The following is a 15,845-nucleotide window of genomic DNA, read 5'->3' as shown; positions in this document are numbered from 1 at the left end:
TAAATACACTGAAAAATGCATTTATCTTTCCACCTCCCCAAATCGATTTCACTGAAAAGCGATGTTTATATTCCCCAATGAGTCCACAATTGAGACATTCATTCAGAAAGTTTTTTTTTTCTTTTTAGCGAAGTCATTACCATTGCGTTGGTGTCATGATGTACAGTGCCTTGCGAAAGTATTCGGCCCCCTTGAACTTTTCGACCTTTTGCCACATTTCAGGCTTCAAACATAAAGATATAAAACTGTCATTTTTTGTGAAGAATCAACAACAAGTGAGACACAATTATGAAGTGGAACGAAATTTATTGGATATTTCAAACTTTTTTAACAAATAAAAAACTGAAAAATTGGCCGTGCAAAATTATTCAGCCCCTTTACTTTCAGTGCAGCAAACTCTCTCCAGAAGTTCAGTGAGGATCTCTGAATGATCCAATGTTGACCTAAATGACTAATGATAATAAATAGAATCCACCTGTGTGTAATCAAGTCTCCGTATAAATGCACCTTCTCTGTGATAGTCTCAGAGGTCCGTTTAAAGCGCAGAGAGCATCATGAAGAACAAGGAACACACCAGGCAGGTCCGAGATACTGTTGTGGAGAAGTTTAAAGCCGGATTTGGATACAAAAAGATTTCCCAAGCTTTAAACATCCCAAGGAGCACTGTGCAAGCGATAATATTGAAATGGAAGGAGTATCAGACCACTGCAAATCTACGAAGACCCGGCCGTCCCTCTAAACGTTCAGCTCATACAAGGAGAAGACTGATCAGAGATGCAGCCAAGAGGCCCATGATCACTCTGGATAAACTGCAGAGATCTACAGCTGAGGTGGGAGACTCTGTCCATAGGACAACAATCAGACGTATACTGCACAAATCTGGCCTTTATGGAAGAGTGGCAAGAAGAAAGCCATTTCTTAAAGATATCCATAAAAAGTGTTGTTTAAAGTTTGCCACTAGCCACCTGGGAGACACACCAAACATGTGGAAGAAGTCAGATTAAACCAAAATCGAACTTTTTGGCAACAATGCAAAACGTTATGTTTGGCGTAAAAGCAACACAGCTCATCACCCTGAACACCCTATCCCCACTGTCAAACATGGTGGTGGCAGCATCATGGTTTGGGCCTGCTTTTCTTCAGCAGGGGCAGGGAAGATGGTTAAAATTGATGGGAAGATGGATGGAGCCAAATACAGGACCATTCTGGAAGAAAACCTGATGGAGTCTGCAAAAGACCTGAGACTGGGACGGAGATTTGTCTTCCAACAAGACAATGATCCAAAACATAAAGCAAAATCTACAATGGAATGGTTCACAAATAAACATATCCAGGTGTTAGAATGGCCAAGTCAAAGTCCAGACCTGAATCCAATCGAGAATCTGTGGAAAGAACTGAAAACTGCTGTTCACAAACGCTCTCCATCCAACCTCACTGAGCTCGAGCTGTTTTGCAAGGAGGAATGGGCAAAAATGTCAGTCTCTCGATGTGCAAAACTGATAGAGACATACCCCAAGCGACTTACAGCTGTAATCGCAGCAAAAGGTGGCGCTACAAAGTATTAACTTAAGGGGGCTGAATAATTTTGCACGCCCAATTTTTCAGTTTTTTATTTGTTAAAAAAGTTTGAAATATCCAATAAATTTCGTTCCACTTCATGATTGTGTCCCACTTGTTGTTGATTCTTCACAAAAAATTACAGTTTTATATCTTTGTTTGAAGCCTGAAATGTGGCAAAAGGTCAAAGTTCAAGGGGGCCGAATACTTTCGCAAGGCACTGTATGAGCTCATGTTACGAAAGTAATGCCTCGTAGATGAGGAGATATGTTCATGAACGTGCAGGGGTTATGGAAAGTATGCAGAGATCTAAACTGAGGGGAGACAACAGTGACTGGGCTAAAATCCAATCAGAGACACTTTCCCAAGGCTGCAGGGTAAGGGGGTGGGATTATGAGCTTGTGAAGTGGGGCGGGGCAGAGGGGGTCTGAGAGATGCAGTCTTGATGGAGGAAAGAGGGAGGCAGCAGTGACAACCTCCCTATCCACCCTCCACCCCACTTCCCCAAGTGAGTCACACTGCAGGTACAAATGACCTCTGTCCCCCCACCATTAGTAAAGTATGTACAGGTAACTGCCAAAATAATGGACACTTGAGTAAATGAGGGATACAAAGTATATTGCAAGCAGGTGCTTCCACACAGGTGCGGTTCCTGAGTTAATCAAGCAATTAACATCCCATCATGCTTAGGGTCATGTATAAAAATGCTGGGCAGGCTATTCTTTTGGCTACCATACGCCCATAGGATGACAATGCCCCCATCCACAGGGCATGAGTGGTCATTAAATGGTTTGATGAGCATGAAAAAGATGTAAACCATATGTCATGGCCGTCTGTCACCAGATCTCAACCCAATTGAACACTTATGGGAGATTCTGAAGCAGCACCTTGGACAGCGTTGTCCACCACCATCAACAAAACACCAAATGATGGAATTTCTTGTGGAAGAATGGTGTTGCATCCCTCCAATAGAGTTCCAGACACTTGTAGAATCTATTCCAAGGTACACTGAAGCTGTTCTGGCTTGTGGTGTCCCAACGTCCTATTAAGACACATTATGTTGGTGTTTCCTTTATTTTGGAATTTACCTGTAGTTTGCTCTAAGAGCCGCAGTGAGTGGTGAGCTGCTCCTAGCAATGCTGGCTGCCCTGAGGTGAAGAATGACCATATGTAACCATGCCAATCCGCTGGTTATTTCCCCCCCAGCCACCTCTGCTTCTCGTGTAGAGTACTGAAACGGATGAGCAATGTGTTAATAAGGACTGCACTCTTACTTTGTTGCTATCATAAATAATGCTGCATTAAACCCCCCTTATTTGACTCCGCAGCAGAAATAGACTATGCTTTCTTTGACCATGCTTTTACTGTACACTACTGTAACTACTTGTACTAAACGGCTACCCAGTCAATTAAGGATATACAGTATAACTATTTATTCTTGAAGAATATAATTTTATAAATGCCTTTATTATCTTTCAAATTATTTAACAGTAACTTGGAGATGCAAATAGGCAAACCCACTTTTAAAATGACATTAGAACCAGCAGATTCTAAAAATGTAGATTACAAAGGGAAAACAACTCTGACTAATGGGAAAGAGTCTGGTTCGTGTCTGTTTTTGTGTCTGTCTGCCTACATGTCTGCGTGAACCCTGTCTGCCGTGGCCTGAGAACTGTATGATACTGTGTAGGGCTAATTTCACACGCCATAAAGCAGAGGATGGACAGCCCTGCTTTACAGCCAGCCGGCCCCCCGACGGACTGCAATGTCAAAACCCAGCGAATGAATAACAGAGCAGGATTAATCAATCCGTCTGTCCTATTCGTTTACAAAGCCTGAGTTCAATGTCTCTCCACCACACTATGGAGATTGGCCAAAGTCTGTGGAAGTGGTTATAGAAAACAATTTTGTTGGCCAATATGTGGCATGGATTAGAGTGAATTATGATGAGTGCTTGAGGAAGATTTAACTGAGTGTGGGAATGGTGGAGTAGCTAAGTGACTGAGAGAGAGACAAGATGGTGTATGACGGGCGGGGGGGGGTGTTAGGAAAGAGCAACGCCAATCCATTATGCAAGTACAGCCGAGAGCTGCAGGTCAATGCTGTTTAGAGCCGCTGCTCTCAGTAAAACGCTTAGCACTGCCTAATGGAAATCCCTGCCCCATGTTGGGGCTCACTGGCTGTGTTGTTTCCTTTCCTTCTAATGGTGGGTTAGTTTTAGCTCCTGAAACAGCCGTCTGCCTGTTAAGCTACCGATTGTGACGCAGATACATTTGTCATACACACCTTCTCTCTGATTCCAGGGTTTTCATGGTTGTGTGTTAACAGTGATTTATAATCCATAAAGCAGTCTTCTGTCCCCAAGGCACAAAACATGTCCATATGAGTAGTGCACTATATGCTCAATCTGAACCCGAGGCCATTTGTTTCCACAGGGCCACGGAGAAGATCTTGGCTCGGGCGCGTCAGCTGGTGGATGTCAAGAAGGAGGACGGCTTCTCGGCTCTGCACCTGGCCTCCCTCAACAACCACCGAGACGTGGCCGAGATCCTTGTAAAAGAGGTAAGGAACGGTGTGGAAAAAAGGGGTTTCTCTCACCATCTAGGACCCTGTCTTTCAAAGATAATTCGTAAAAATCCAAATAACTTCACAGATCTTCATTGTAAAGGGTTTAAACACTGTTTCCCATGCTTGTTCAATGACCCATAAACAATTAATGAACATGCACCTGTGGAACGGTCGTTAAGACACTAACCGCTTACAGACAGTAGGCAATTAAGGTCACATTTATGAAAACTTAGGACACTAAAGAGATATTTCTACTGACTCTGAAAAAGACCAAAAGAAAGATGCCCAGGGTCCCTGCTCATCTGCGTGAACGTGCCTTAGGCATGCTGCAAGGAGGCATGAGGACTGCAGATGTGGCCAGGGCAATAAAATGAAATGTCCGTACTGTGAGACGCCTAAGACAGCGCTACAGGGAGACAGGGCGGACAGCTGATCGTCCTCGCAGTGGCAGACCACGTGTAACAACACCTGCACAGGATCGGTACATCCGAACATCGCACTTGCGGGACAGGTACAGGATGGCAACAACTGCCCGAGTTACACCAGGAATGCACAATCCCTCCATCAGTGCTCAGACTGTCTGCAATAGGCTGAGAGAGGCTGGACTGAGGGCTTGTAGGCCTGTTGTAAGTCAGGTCCTCACCAGACATCACCGGCAACAATGTCACCTATGGGCACAAACCCACCGTTGCTGGACCAGACAAGACTGGCAAAAAGTGCTCTTCACTGACGAGTTGCGGTTTTGTCTCACCAGGGGTGATGGTCGGATTCGCGTTGATCGTCGAAGGAATGAGCTTTACACCGAGGCCTGTACTCTGGAGCGGGATCGAATTGGAGGTGGAGGGTCCGTCATGGTCTGTGGCGGTGTGTCACAGCATCATCGGACTGAGCTTGTTGTCATTGCAGGCAATCTCAACGCTGTGCGTTACAGGGAAGACATCCTCCTCCCTCGTGTGGTACCCTTCCTGCAGGTTCATCCTGACATGACCCTCCAGCATGACAATGCCACCAGCCATACTGCTCGTTCTGTGCGTGATTTCCTGCAAGACGGGAATGTCAGTGTTCCGCATTGGCCAGCTAAGAGCCCGGATTTCAATCCCATTGAGCATGTCTGGGACCTGTTGGATCGGAGGGTGAGGGCTAGGGCTATTCCCCCCAGAAATGTCCGGGAACTTGCAGGTGCCTTGGTGGAAGAGTGGGGTAACATCTCATAGCAAAAACTGGCAAATCTGGTGCAGTCCACGAGGAGGAGATGCACTGCAGTACTTAATGCAGCTGGTGGCCACACCAGATATTGACTGATACTTTAGATTTTTGATTTTTGATTTTGCGGTCACAAGATATCTACGTTAAAGCAAATGCATGCAATGTAACATTGGTACCTTCTGAGTCTTTCAAAAAAGGAAAAATGATAGCAACACCCAAAGATGGCCAACAAGGTTATATTCAATGCACTTGTACCTTTTTAAGCTTCAAAAGGAACATCCCAACTAACTTTCTCTCACCCACCCTCTCACAGGGCCGCTGTGACGTCAACATCCGCAACAACCGCAATCAGACGCCGCTGCAACTGGCGGTGACGCAGGGCCACGGGGACCTGGTGCAGCTGCTAGTGGTCGAGGGCGCGGACGTCAATGTGGAGGACGAGGATGGGGACACGGCCATGCACGTCGCCCTCAGCCGCCCGCAGCTGGCCAACGCCACACTCACCCCCGCCACCACCAGCACCACGACCACCACGCAGGAGAGAGGAGAGGGGGGCCCGGGCTCGTCGTCATCCTCGCTGTACTGCCAGGTAAGACTATGAGGAAGGGTGTGATTTTTCTTGATTCTTGGGTGGTGCAAGAGAAATTATGCAAAAAGAGACGTGACAGGAAGAGATGGGGAGACCAAAATAAGGGAGAGACCTAGTTTTGAATGAGACATTAAATCACTGAGAGAAAAATGAATTCTCCTTAGCCTAATAGTGTATCTAATCATCTTCCCTAACTTCAAATAGGCACAATCACTCCTCACCTCTCAATTGTCATACACAGGTCTGTTTAAAAAATGTGTTCCTTCTATTAGCTAGGTCGGTTAATGCAAATCATCAGCATTGTGTTCTGGCAGCTGCTGCCACTGGCACCGCCAAAGGGTATCGGCATGACCCCAAACACTGCAGCGCTCAAACAGCGCTCATGCTGGCCATCCGCCAAGCCATTTTGGATAGGGGAAAAACACACTGTACTTAAGGTGGCTAGTCTAAGTACCCTGTATTCACATTGTCAGCAAAGGAGGGGAGTTCTGGATTTGATTCGATTTGGGCTTGTCTTTCTCCAGCTGGGGTGCATTGGGTTTAGTGACGTTACTCCCTTGCTGTACTATAGTCTGTACGAGGACCAGACATCCCCTTTGCATTTTTATTTAATTGTAAAAAAAAATAAAAAATAAAAAAATATTTAACCAGGCAAGTCAGTTAAGAACAAATTCTTATTTTCAATAACAGCCTAGGAACAGCCTTGTTCAGGGGCAGAACGACACATTTTTACCTTTCGGTTACTCGTCCAACGCTCTAACCACTAGGCTACAGGTAGTAAACAGGTGGGCAGCTTGCATCTGACGTGCCACTGATTACTAGAAGATTATTGCTTAATTGATATTAATTAGCAATTACTCGTTTTTAGTGTCATCTGACGTCCCCAGTAATCTTGTTGTGGTTGTTGTACACTACTTTCTGTCTGACTCTCTCATATCCTGTGTGTGCAGCTTTGACTCTCATGTGATTCCTTTAATTTACAAGAATAAAGGCTCCCCAGAACTCAACTCTCCTCCTCCCTCCCTCCCTCCTGTGTAGCTGAGCAGCTCGGGGCTGATGGGTAACACGGAGCTGAGCGTGGGCGCAGCCATTGCCTGTTTCCTGGCACAGGAGGGCGCCAACATCAACTACGCTAACCACAAGGGCAAGAGCCCGCTAGACCTGGTAGCTGACACAGCTGTGCTGCAGCTCATCAAGAGCTTCTCTGAGAAGCAGCGGTATGTACAACTACTGACTAGCTGACTGTATGGTCCTTAACGGTTCTACTATTATAACAGCACCTTTTACACTCATTGCTATGAAGGGTCAGCCTGGAGATTAAGGCCCCAATCAGACATACAGTGCCAAGGAAAAGTATGTGAACCCTTTGGAAATATGTGGATTTCTGCATAAATTGGTCATACAATTTAGGTCACAACAATAGACAAACACGGTCTGCTTAAACTAATAACACACAAACAATTATACGTTTTCATGTCTTTATTGAACACACCGTGCAAACATTCACAGTGCAGTGTGGGAAAAGTATGTGAACCCTTGGATTTAATAGCTGGTTGACCCTCCTTTGGCAGCAATAACCTCAACCAAACGGTTTCTGTAGTTGCGGATCAGACCTTTTTACAAAACATTATTTTTTACAAAACTCTTTCAGTTCAGCAGTATTCATGGGATGTCTGGTGTAAACTGCTCTCTTGAGGTCATGTCACAGCATCTCATTCGGGTTGAGGTTAGGACTCTGACTGGGCCACTTCAGAAGGTGTATTTTCTTCTGTTGAAACCATTCTGTTGTTGATTTACTTCTGTGTTTTGGGTCGTTGTCCTGTTGCATCACCCAACTTCTGTTGAGCTTCAATTGGCGGACAAATAGCCTATCTTTCTCCTGCAAAATGTCTTGATAAACTTTGGAATTCATTTTTCCGTCGATGATAGCAAGCTGTCCAAGCCCTGAGGCAGCAAAGCAGCCCAAAACCATGATGCTCCCTCCACACATAGTTTACAGTTGGGATTAAGTTTTGATGTTGGTGTGCTGTGCCATTTTTTTTCTCCACACATAGTGTTGTGTTCCTTCCAAACAACTCAAGTTTATTTTCATCTACCCACAGAATATTTTGCCAGTAGCACCGTGGAATATCCAGGTGCACTTTCGCAAACTTCAGACGTGCAGCAATGGTTTTTTTTGGACAGCAGTGGCTTCTTCCGTGGTGTCCTCCCATGAACACCATTCTTGTTTAATGTTTTATGTATCGTAGACTCGTCAACAGAGATGTTAGCATATTCCAGAGATTTCTGTAATTCTTTAGCTGACACTCTACGATTCTTCTTAACCTAGGATTTTTCTTATCATTCTGCGCTGTGCTCTTGCAGTCATCTTTGCAGGACGGCCACTCCTAGGGAGAGTAGCAACAGTGCTGAACTTTCTCCATTTATAGACAATTTATCTTACCGTGGACTGATGGACACCAAGGCTTTTAGAGATACTTTTTTAACCCTAGTCATTAGCCTAGGGGTTCACATAATTTAAACATTCACAGTGTAGGTTGTAAAAAGTATGTATTCAATATAGATAATAAAAAAATACAATCATTTGTGTTAGTAATTTAAGCACACTGTTTGTGTATTGTTGTGATTTAGATGAAGATCAGATCAAATTTAATGAACAATTTATGCAGAAATCCAGGTAATTCCAAGTGTTCACATACTTTTTCTTTGCCACTGTAAATGGGCTTTAAAATAAGTGGAAAAGATGAGCACAAATAACTAACCAAAACAAAGAAGATAAGAGAACAAATCCTATCGTACACTGTGTACCAATCAGTCTTTCATCCATCCGTTCCTCCAGGTTGCAGCGGCTGCAGGCCATCACGTGCGGCACATCACTGAGCAGCACCAGCCTGCGGCGGGTCCACACCACGCCCAATACCATGACTAACCTGGCCATGCCCGTCCTGCCGGGGCCCAGCGAGTGTCTCATCTGCTCCGAGCTGGCGCTGCTCGTCCTCTTCTGCCCCTGCCAGCACAGCGTCGCCTGCGAAGGTAGATTGGGGGGGGGGGGGGGGTGTCCGTGCAAGAAAGAATGTGTGTGGGGCAGCTGGAGCATTAAGACTAGTCCTGGACTAAAATGTATCCATTGGAAGTGGTTTTAGTCCAGGACTAGGTTTAATCAGTATCTAAGAAACCAGTATTGGTGTTCCCACAAGATCTTGATGTTTGGGATCTGAAGTAACTCCTTGTGCCTCTCCCTAATCTCTCCAGAGTGTGCTCATCGAATGAAGAAATGCATCAAATGCCAGGTCACGATCACCAAGAAAATAAGACAAGGTAATGTACAACAGATGACTAGAAGCCCTTTCTTTTTTTCTGATGTGTGTCGGTGAGTGGCATTGGTAGTAATTGATAAATAGAAGCTACAACATGAATATATTTCCTGATAATACTAGTACAGATCACAATACCTTTTAGTGGAGTGTGATGTTAAATGGTGAAGTGAATGACATGTATCCCCCTCCTCTCTCTCCAGACCAGACAGAGGTGGACTGCAGCCCGGACTCGGAGCAGCACAACCTGCTGGAGCAGCTGCAGTCGCGCTACCGCCAGATGGAGGAGCGCATCACCTGCCCCATCTGCATCGACAACCACATCAAGCTGGTCTTTCAGTGTGGCCATGCCTCCTGCATCGACTGCAGCGCCGCCCTCAAGACATGCCCCATCTGCAGGCAGACCATCCGCGAGCGCATTCAGCTCTTCGTCTGACCCAGGCCCCCGTCCTCCGTCGAACTTCCCACCCCACCCCCGATGAAGTGGCCCAGGGGTGGTCAGCTTGTTGCTCGTTTTCTGCTGGTGTCCGTTAGTCGGTCAGTCTGCTCCTCAGTCCTTTGGGATAAGCCACTTGCTCGTCCATCCTGGATCAGCCGCTGCGCTTTGTTGTGTTCTGTTTCATGAAGTTGCGCCAGGGGTGTTATCATTACGCCGATTCTGTTGCAAAACATTTTGTCTGTTGCAAAACGTTTTGCCACAGAAACTGTTTACTCCAAACAGAAAAACACACTAGAGTTTCTATTTGGAAAATTCAGTTAGGTCCCTCTGTGTTTCGTTCCATTTGCTCTGTTTGCTTCCATTTTGTTCTTAAACAGTAAACGGTTTCCGTAATGAATACACCCCAGGATTTCCAGCAGTGTCACATAGCTGGATATGGTCATACTGACTAGATTTATTTCGTTTTTGTTGTTGCCCATTTCTGCATGGAAAAAATCCAGCCGCTGCCCCTGAAAGGCTCTGCAATGCTTTCTCCGTGGCCCCCAGTAACCAGCAGCCACAGCCGGTTACATCAGGAGGAGGTGGTGGTGCCACAAGCTCCACTCATATTGGTGAACAAGGAGGATGTCCCTACGAACCAGGGAGGATGTCCATCTGAATAGGCCCTAACCTGTGCTGCTCTAAGAGGATGTCTATTATTCCCCATTTGATTGCACCCCGTTTGCCTGTCTTGCCTCCCCTGTTTACAAGGCTGCAGAGAACTGTCCATCTCCCTGTCTTGAATCCTGTGTATTATGTTTGCTGTCCTTCGTATGAAGCTCTTTGTAATCTGTGTTAGTCCCCAGAGGGTGATGGTATAACTAAAGGCTCCTCTGTATAGCCCCTCCCGCTTGCCGTACATACGTAAGAGGAAAATACACACTATATGCATGAGTACATGCATATTCTAAGATGAAGACTTTGTTGTGGGTTTGGTTACATATGTGGTTTTAAGAGTACCCGTAATTAGTACTGAGTTATTAATGTCTGAAGGTGTTTCTATTTAGCTAAAGTCATATTATTTATGGTGTTTGATCAACAAAAAAAGGATTTCTGTTGTAATTTCACCCAAGCCTATGTCTTCTCTACTCAGGGTCCTGATTCATTGAAACACTTCTAGTATGAAAACGGTTGTGGAATGTTTTGTTTTTGTCAAACGTTTTTACATTAGAGCCTTCTGACAATTTGGTGTGCATTTACTAAGGGACTTGTAGATATACAGTGGGGGGAAAAAGTATTTCATCCCCTGCTGATTATGTACGTTTGCCCACTGATAAAGAAAGGATCAGTCTATAATTTTAATGGTAGGTTTATTTGAACAGTGAGAGACAGAATAACAACAACAATATCCAGAAAAATGCATGTCAAAAATGTTATAAATTGATTTGCATTTTAATGAGGGAAATAAGTATTTGACCCCCTCTCAATCAGAAAGATTTCTGGCTCCCAGGTGTCTTTTATACAGGTAACGAGCTGAGATTAGGAGCACACTCTTAAAGGGAGTGCTCCTAAACGCAGCTTGTTACCTGTAAAAAAGACACCTGCCCACAGAAGCAATCAATCAATCAGATTCCAAACTCTCCACTATGGCCAAGACCAAAGAGCTCTCCAAGGATGTCAGGGACAAGATTGTAGACCTACACAAGGCTGGAATGGGCTACAAGACCATCGCCAAGCAGCTTGGTGAGAAGGTGACAACATTTGGTGCGATTATTCACAAATGGAAGAAACACAAAAGAACTGTCAATATCCCTCGGCCTGGGGCTCCATGCAAGATCTCACCTCGTGGGGTTGCAATGATCATGAGAACGGTGAGGAATCAGCCCAGAACTACACGGGAGGATCTTGTCAATGATCTCAAGGCAGCTGGGACCATAGTCACCAAGAAAACAATTGGTAACACACTACGCCGTGAAGGACTGAAATCCTGCAGCGCCCGCAAGGTCCCCCTGCTCAAGAATACATATACATGCCCGTCTGAAGTTTGCCAATGAACATCTGAATGATTCAGAGGACAACTGGTGAAAGTGTTGTGGTCAGACGAGACCAAAATGGACCTCTTTGGCATCAACTCAACTCGCCGTGTTTGGAGGAGGAGGAATGCTGCCTATGACCCCAAGAACACCACCTCCACCGTCAAACATGGAGGTGGAAACATTATGCTTTGGGGGTGTTTTTCTGCTAAGGGGACAGGACAACTTCACCGCATCAAAGGGACAATGGACGGGGCCATGTACCGTCAAATCTTGGGTGAGAACAGCCTTCACTCAGCCTGGGCATTGAAAATGGGTCGTGGATGGGTATTCCAGCATGACAATGACCCAAAACACACGGCCAAGGCAACAAAGGAGTAGCTCAAGAAGAAGCACATTAAGGTCCTGGAGTGGCCTAGCCAGTCTCCAGACCTTAATCCCATAGAAAATCTGTGGAGGTAGCTGAAGGTTCGAGTTGCCAAACGTCAGCCTCGAAACCTTAATGACTTGGAGAAGATCTGCAAAGAGGAGTGGGACAAAATCCCTCCTGAGATGTGTGCAAACCTGGTGGCTAACTACAAGAAACGTCTGACCTCTGTGATTGCCAGCAAGGGTTTTGCCACCAAGTACTAAGTCATGTTTTGCAGAGGGGTCAAATACTTATTTCCCTCATTAAAATGCAAATCATTTTTGACATGCGTTTTTCTGGATTTTTTTGTTGTTATTCTGTCTCTCACTGTTCAAATAAACCTACCATTAAAATTATAGACTGATCATTTCTTTGTAAGTGGGCAAACGTACATAATCAGCAGGGGATCAAATACTTTTTTCCCCACTGTATGGTAAAACAACAGCTTGGACTGTTTTATAGCAGAATAGATTTGTGGATGAGTTCACTTCAACCCAACATACCTTTCTTGCTTTTGGTGTGAAATTAATGTTGAAATACACCATTGTAGAGAGAGGTTTGTGTGTTGCTTTAAAAGAAAGGAAAGACTTATTTGTCAGACGTCGCAGTGCAAGTCATTTTCCTTATACCATCACCCAGATACCTATTGTTCTTTTTAGATTTGTATAAAAAGCATGAACGAAGCCCCTGTCTGTTGTTGTCTGAACCTGAGCGCCTCTGTCCGTCTCCTCAGCGTCTAGCGTAGCGTAGCGTTGTACTGCCCAGCAAGTGCGTTAGCTGCCCATCCGCTTGCTAGCATCATCACACTCAGCCTCAGACAGGGCTCAGCCAATTGGGTGGTGCAGAAAGGTTTGTCATTGAGTTTAGGTCAACTTTGGACTCTTGCGGACAGAATTACTTTTGATTTCTGGAAGCCTTGGTGTCCTTTGGATAGAGGAAGATAACTCCTCCGATACAGAACAGAAAGGATTATTGGTCAATCGAGGTGTGTAAACCTCTATAAAAGCTGAGCCAGAAAAATGATGTATATGCTTGTTCTTTATTTTGTCACAATGTGGACTTTTGGCAGCCTTTGGACTCTTGTAATGTATTTTTTTTTCTCAAACAGTATTGTAAACATTGAATTAGACATGGCAAAAAAAATGTGGAACTGTGCATCTGTAGTTACCTGTCTCGCATCATATTCAGCCTACTTAGAAGAAACCCTCCCCAGTCTGTTTGGCAAAGCATTTTGGATTGTACATCATCCTTTGTATTTTTTGGTTTGTTTTCCAAAGGGCTTATGTGTTTTTAAAAAATGATCTATTTGATTTTTCTATTGTTAACTTCCAGTGACAGGGGTTTTGTAGATCCCAGCTTTCGGTAAGCCAATTAAGATGTACATTTTGAATGTCAGAAAAAATGTAACCCGTCTTACTCTGCCTTTTTGTGGAAAGGTTGTAAAGATGTGAGAGAAGGCACAAGAGGGGGAAAGTAAGGTTTACTCTAAGAAGTATTACTACACCAGTGCCAAATCTTTAAAATGATGTGCACAGGACTGCACAGCCTAGTTCATCTAGATATAATGCTCTAGCCGTTATCAATGTTCAAGTTGTTTTGAAATAATTGAATAGCACTATTGTGGCTCCCCATGTTGATTTTGTCTCGCAAAACTATCATAGCTATGTACTATTTGGGCAAAAGAGCAAGAGCATATTGTGAGTATGCTATGGAGTTTGGACAACAGGCTGCAGGGTACTAAAAAAGTAGTGCACTACATGGGGAATAGGGTGTCATGAGACGGCACCCAGTCTCCTTTCCCAGCTTCTCAATGACAACTGATATTAAAGAAGAAAAAAAATTGGAGCCAAAACTTTATTTTATCATTTTAATGAATTGAGTCTTTATGATCATTAAAGATTGTCATCTGGTGTCCTACATTGGGTCATGTGAGTATTCTCTGTACACAGGTAAAAACAATTCTTTAGGAGAGCCAGGAGGTTTGGAAATGTACTACAAGAGGTTTGCTATGAGAACTACATATACTATTTAAGCAAGAAATGTTACTATTTGTGTGTACAGCACTTGGAGTTCTGATGTTGGCCTTACTGTCCATTCCTCCAACGTTGACGTGTTTGTTGAGTTGTATTCTGTCCGAAAATATTTTGCAATAAATATGGAACTGTTTTATAAGTATTGGTGTTCTGCGCCTAATCAGTCACTGTCTCCTCCCAACATGCACAGTGCATTCGGAAAGTATTCAGACCCCTTGAATTTTTCTAAAATGTATCATGTATATTTTCTCAATCTACACACAATACCCCTTAATGACAAAGCAAAAACCTTTTAGAAATTTTTGCACATAAAAAAGGAAATCACATTTACATAAGTATTCAAACCCTTAACTCAGTACTTTGTTGAAGCACCTTTGGCAGCGATTTTGAGTCTTCTTGGGTATGACGCTACAAACTTGGTACACCTGTATTTGGGGAGTTTCTCTCAAGCTCTGTCAGGTTGGGTGGGGAGTGTCGCTGCACAGCTATTTTCAGGTCTCCAGAGATGTTCGATCAGGTTCAAGCCCGAGCTCTGGCTGGGCCACTCAAGGACATTCAGAGACTTGTCCCAAAGCCACTCCTGCATTGTCTTGGCTGTGTGCTTAGGGTTGTTGTCCTGTTGGAAGGTTAACCTTTCCCCAGTCTGAGGTTCTGAACTCTCTGGAGCAGGTTTTCATCAAGGATCTCTCTGTACTTTGCTCTGTTCATCTTTCCCTCGATCCTGACTAGTCTCCCAGTCCCTGCTGCTGAAAAAAACCATGCTTCACTATAGGGATGGTGCCAGGTTTCCTCCAGATGTGACACTTGGCATTCAGGCCAAAGAGTTCAATCTTGGTTTCATCAGACCAGAGAATCTTGTTTCTCATAATCAGTCCTTTATGTGTCTGCAAACTCCAAGCGAGCTGTCATGTGCCTTTTACTGAGGAATAGCTTCCATAAAGGCCTGGTTGGTGGAATGTTGCCGAGATGGTTGTCCTTCTGGAAGGTTCTCCCATCTCCACAGAGGAACTCTGGAGCTCTGTCAGAGAGATCATCGGGTTCTTGGTCACCACACTGACCAAGGTGGTCAGTTCTCCCCTGATTGCTCAGTTTTCTGGGCAGCCAGCTCTAGGAAGAGTCTTGGTGGTTCCAAACTTCTTCCATTTAAGAATGATTGAGGCCACTGTTCTTGGGGACCTTCGATGCTGCAGAAATGTTTTGGTATCCTTCCCCAGATCTGTGCCTCGACACGATACTATCTCGGAGCTCTACAGACAATTCCTTCCACTTCATGGCTTGGTTTTTGCTCTGGCATGCACTGTCAACAGTGGGACCTTATATAGACATGTGCGTGCCTTCCCAAATCATGTCCAATCAATTGAATTTACCCCAGGTGGACTCCAAGTTGTAGAAACATCTCAATGATGATCAATGGAAACAGGATGCACCTGACCTCAATTAGCCATGAGAATGCTTACCATTCATTGGTTGCGTTCCCCTGCTCAGATGTTGCTGACGCATGCCAGATCTTACAACGCCTGGATAGGCATTTTACATATTAAGCTCCACTCTAGCCACAAGCAAGCATACAAGGTCCTCCCTCGTCCCCCCTTCAGTAAATCAGATCATGACTATATACTCCTGCTTCCAGTCTACAAGCAGAAGCTCAAACAGGAAGTACCTGTGACGTTTTTCTATAGAAAAATGTTGCTTTGCTAACGCTGACTGGAACATGTTCC

At 44.6% G+C, this 15,845-nt stretch overlaps 1 protein-coding gene across 3 annotated transcripts in view; it reads left to right on the top strand.

Moving 5' to 3' along the window:
- Window positions 1–10,759, top strand: part of LOC115165862 (E3 ubiquitin-protein ligase MIB2) — a 100,739-nt gene extending 89,980 nt beyond the window's left edge. For all 3 annotated transcript variants that reach the window (XM_029719305.1, XM_029719306.1, XM_029719304.1), the window contains exons 14-19: window positions 3,993–4,119; window positions 5,645–5,920; window positions 6,959–7,137; window positions 8,760–8,953; window positions 9,173–9,238; window positions 9,438–10,759. In XM_029719305.1, the coding sequence (XP_029575165.1) occupies window positions 3,993–4,119; window positions 5,645–5,920; window positions 6,959–7,137; window positions 8,760–8,953; window positions 9,173–9,238; window positions 9,438–9,670 (1,075 nt within the window). In that variant the 3' untranslated portion in view covers window positions 9,671–10,759. The remainder of the gene's footprint in view (window positions 1–3,992; window positions 4,120–5,644; window positions 5,921–6,958; window positions 7,138–8,759; window positions 8,954–9,172; window positions 9,239–9,437) is intronic.
- Window positions 10,760–15,845: the final 5,086 nt, after the last annotated feature.

This window comes from Salmo trutta, chromosome 28 (genome assembly GCF_901001165.1).
Source record: "Salmo trutta chromosome 28, fSalTru1.1, whole genome shotgun sequence".
NCBI lineage: Eukaryota > Metazoa > Chordata > Actinopteri > Salmoniformes > Salmonidae > Salmo > Salmo trutta.
Note: the sequence above shows the minus strand (reverse complement) of the source record. Positions and strands in the feature narration are given on the sequence as shown.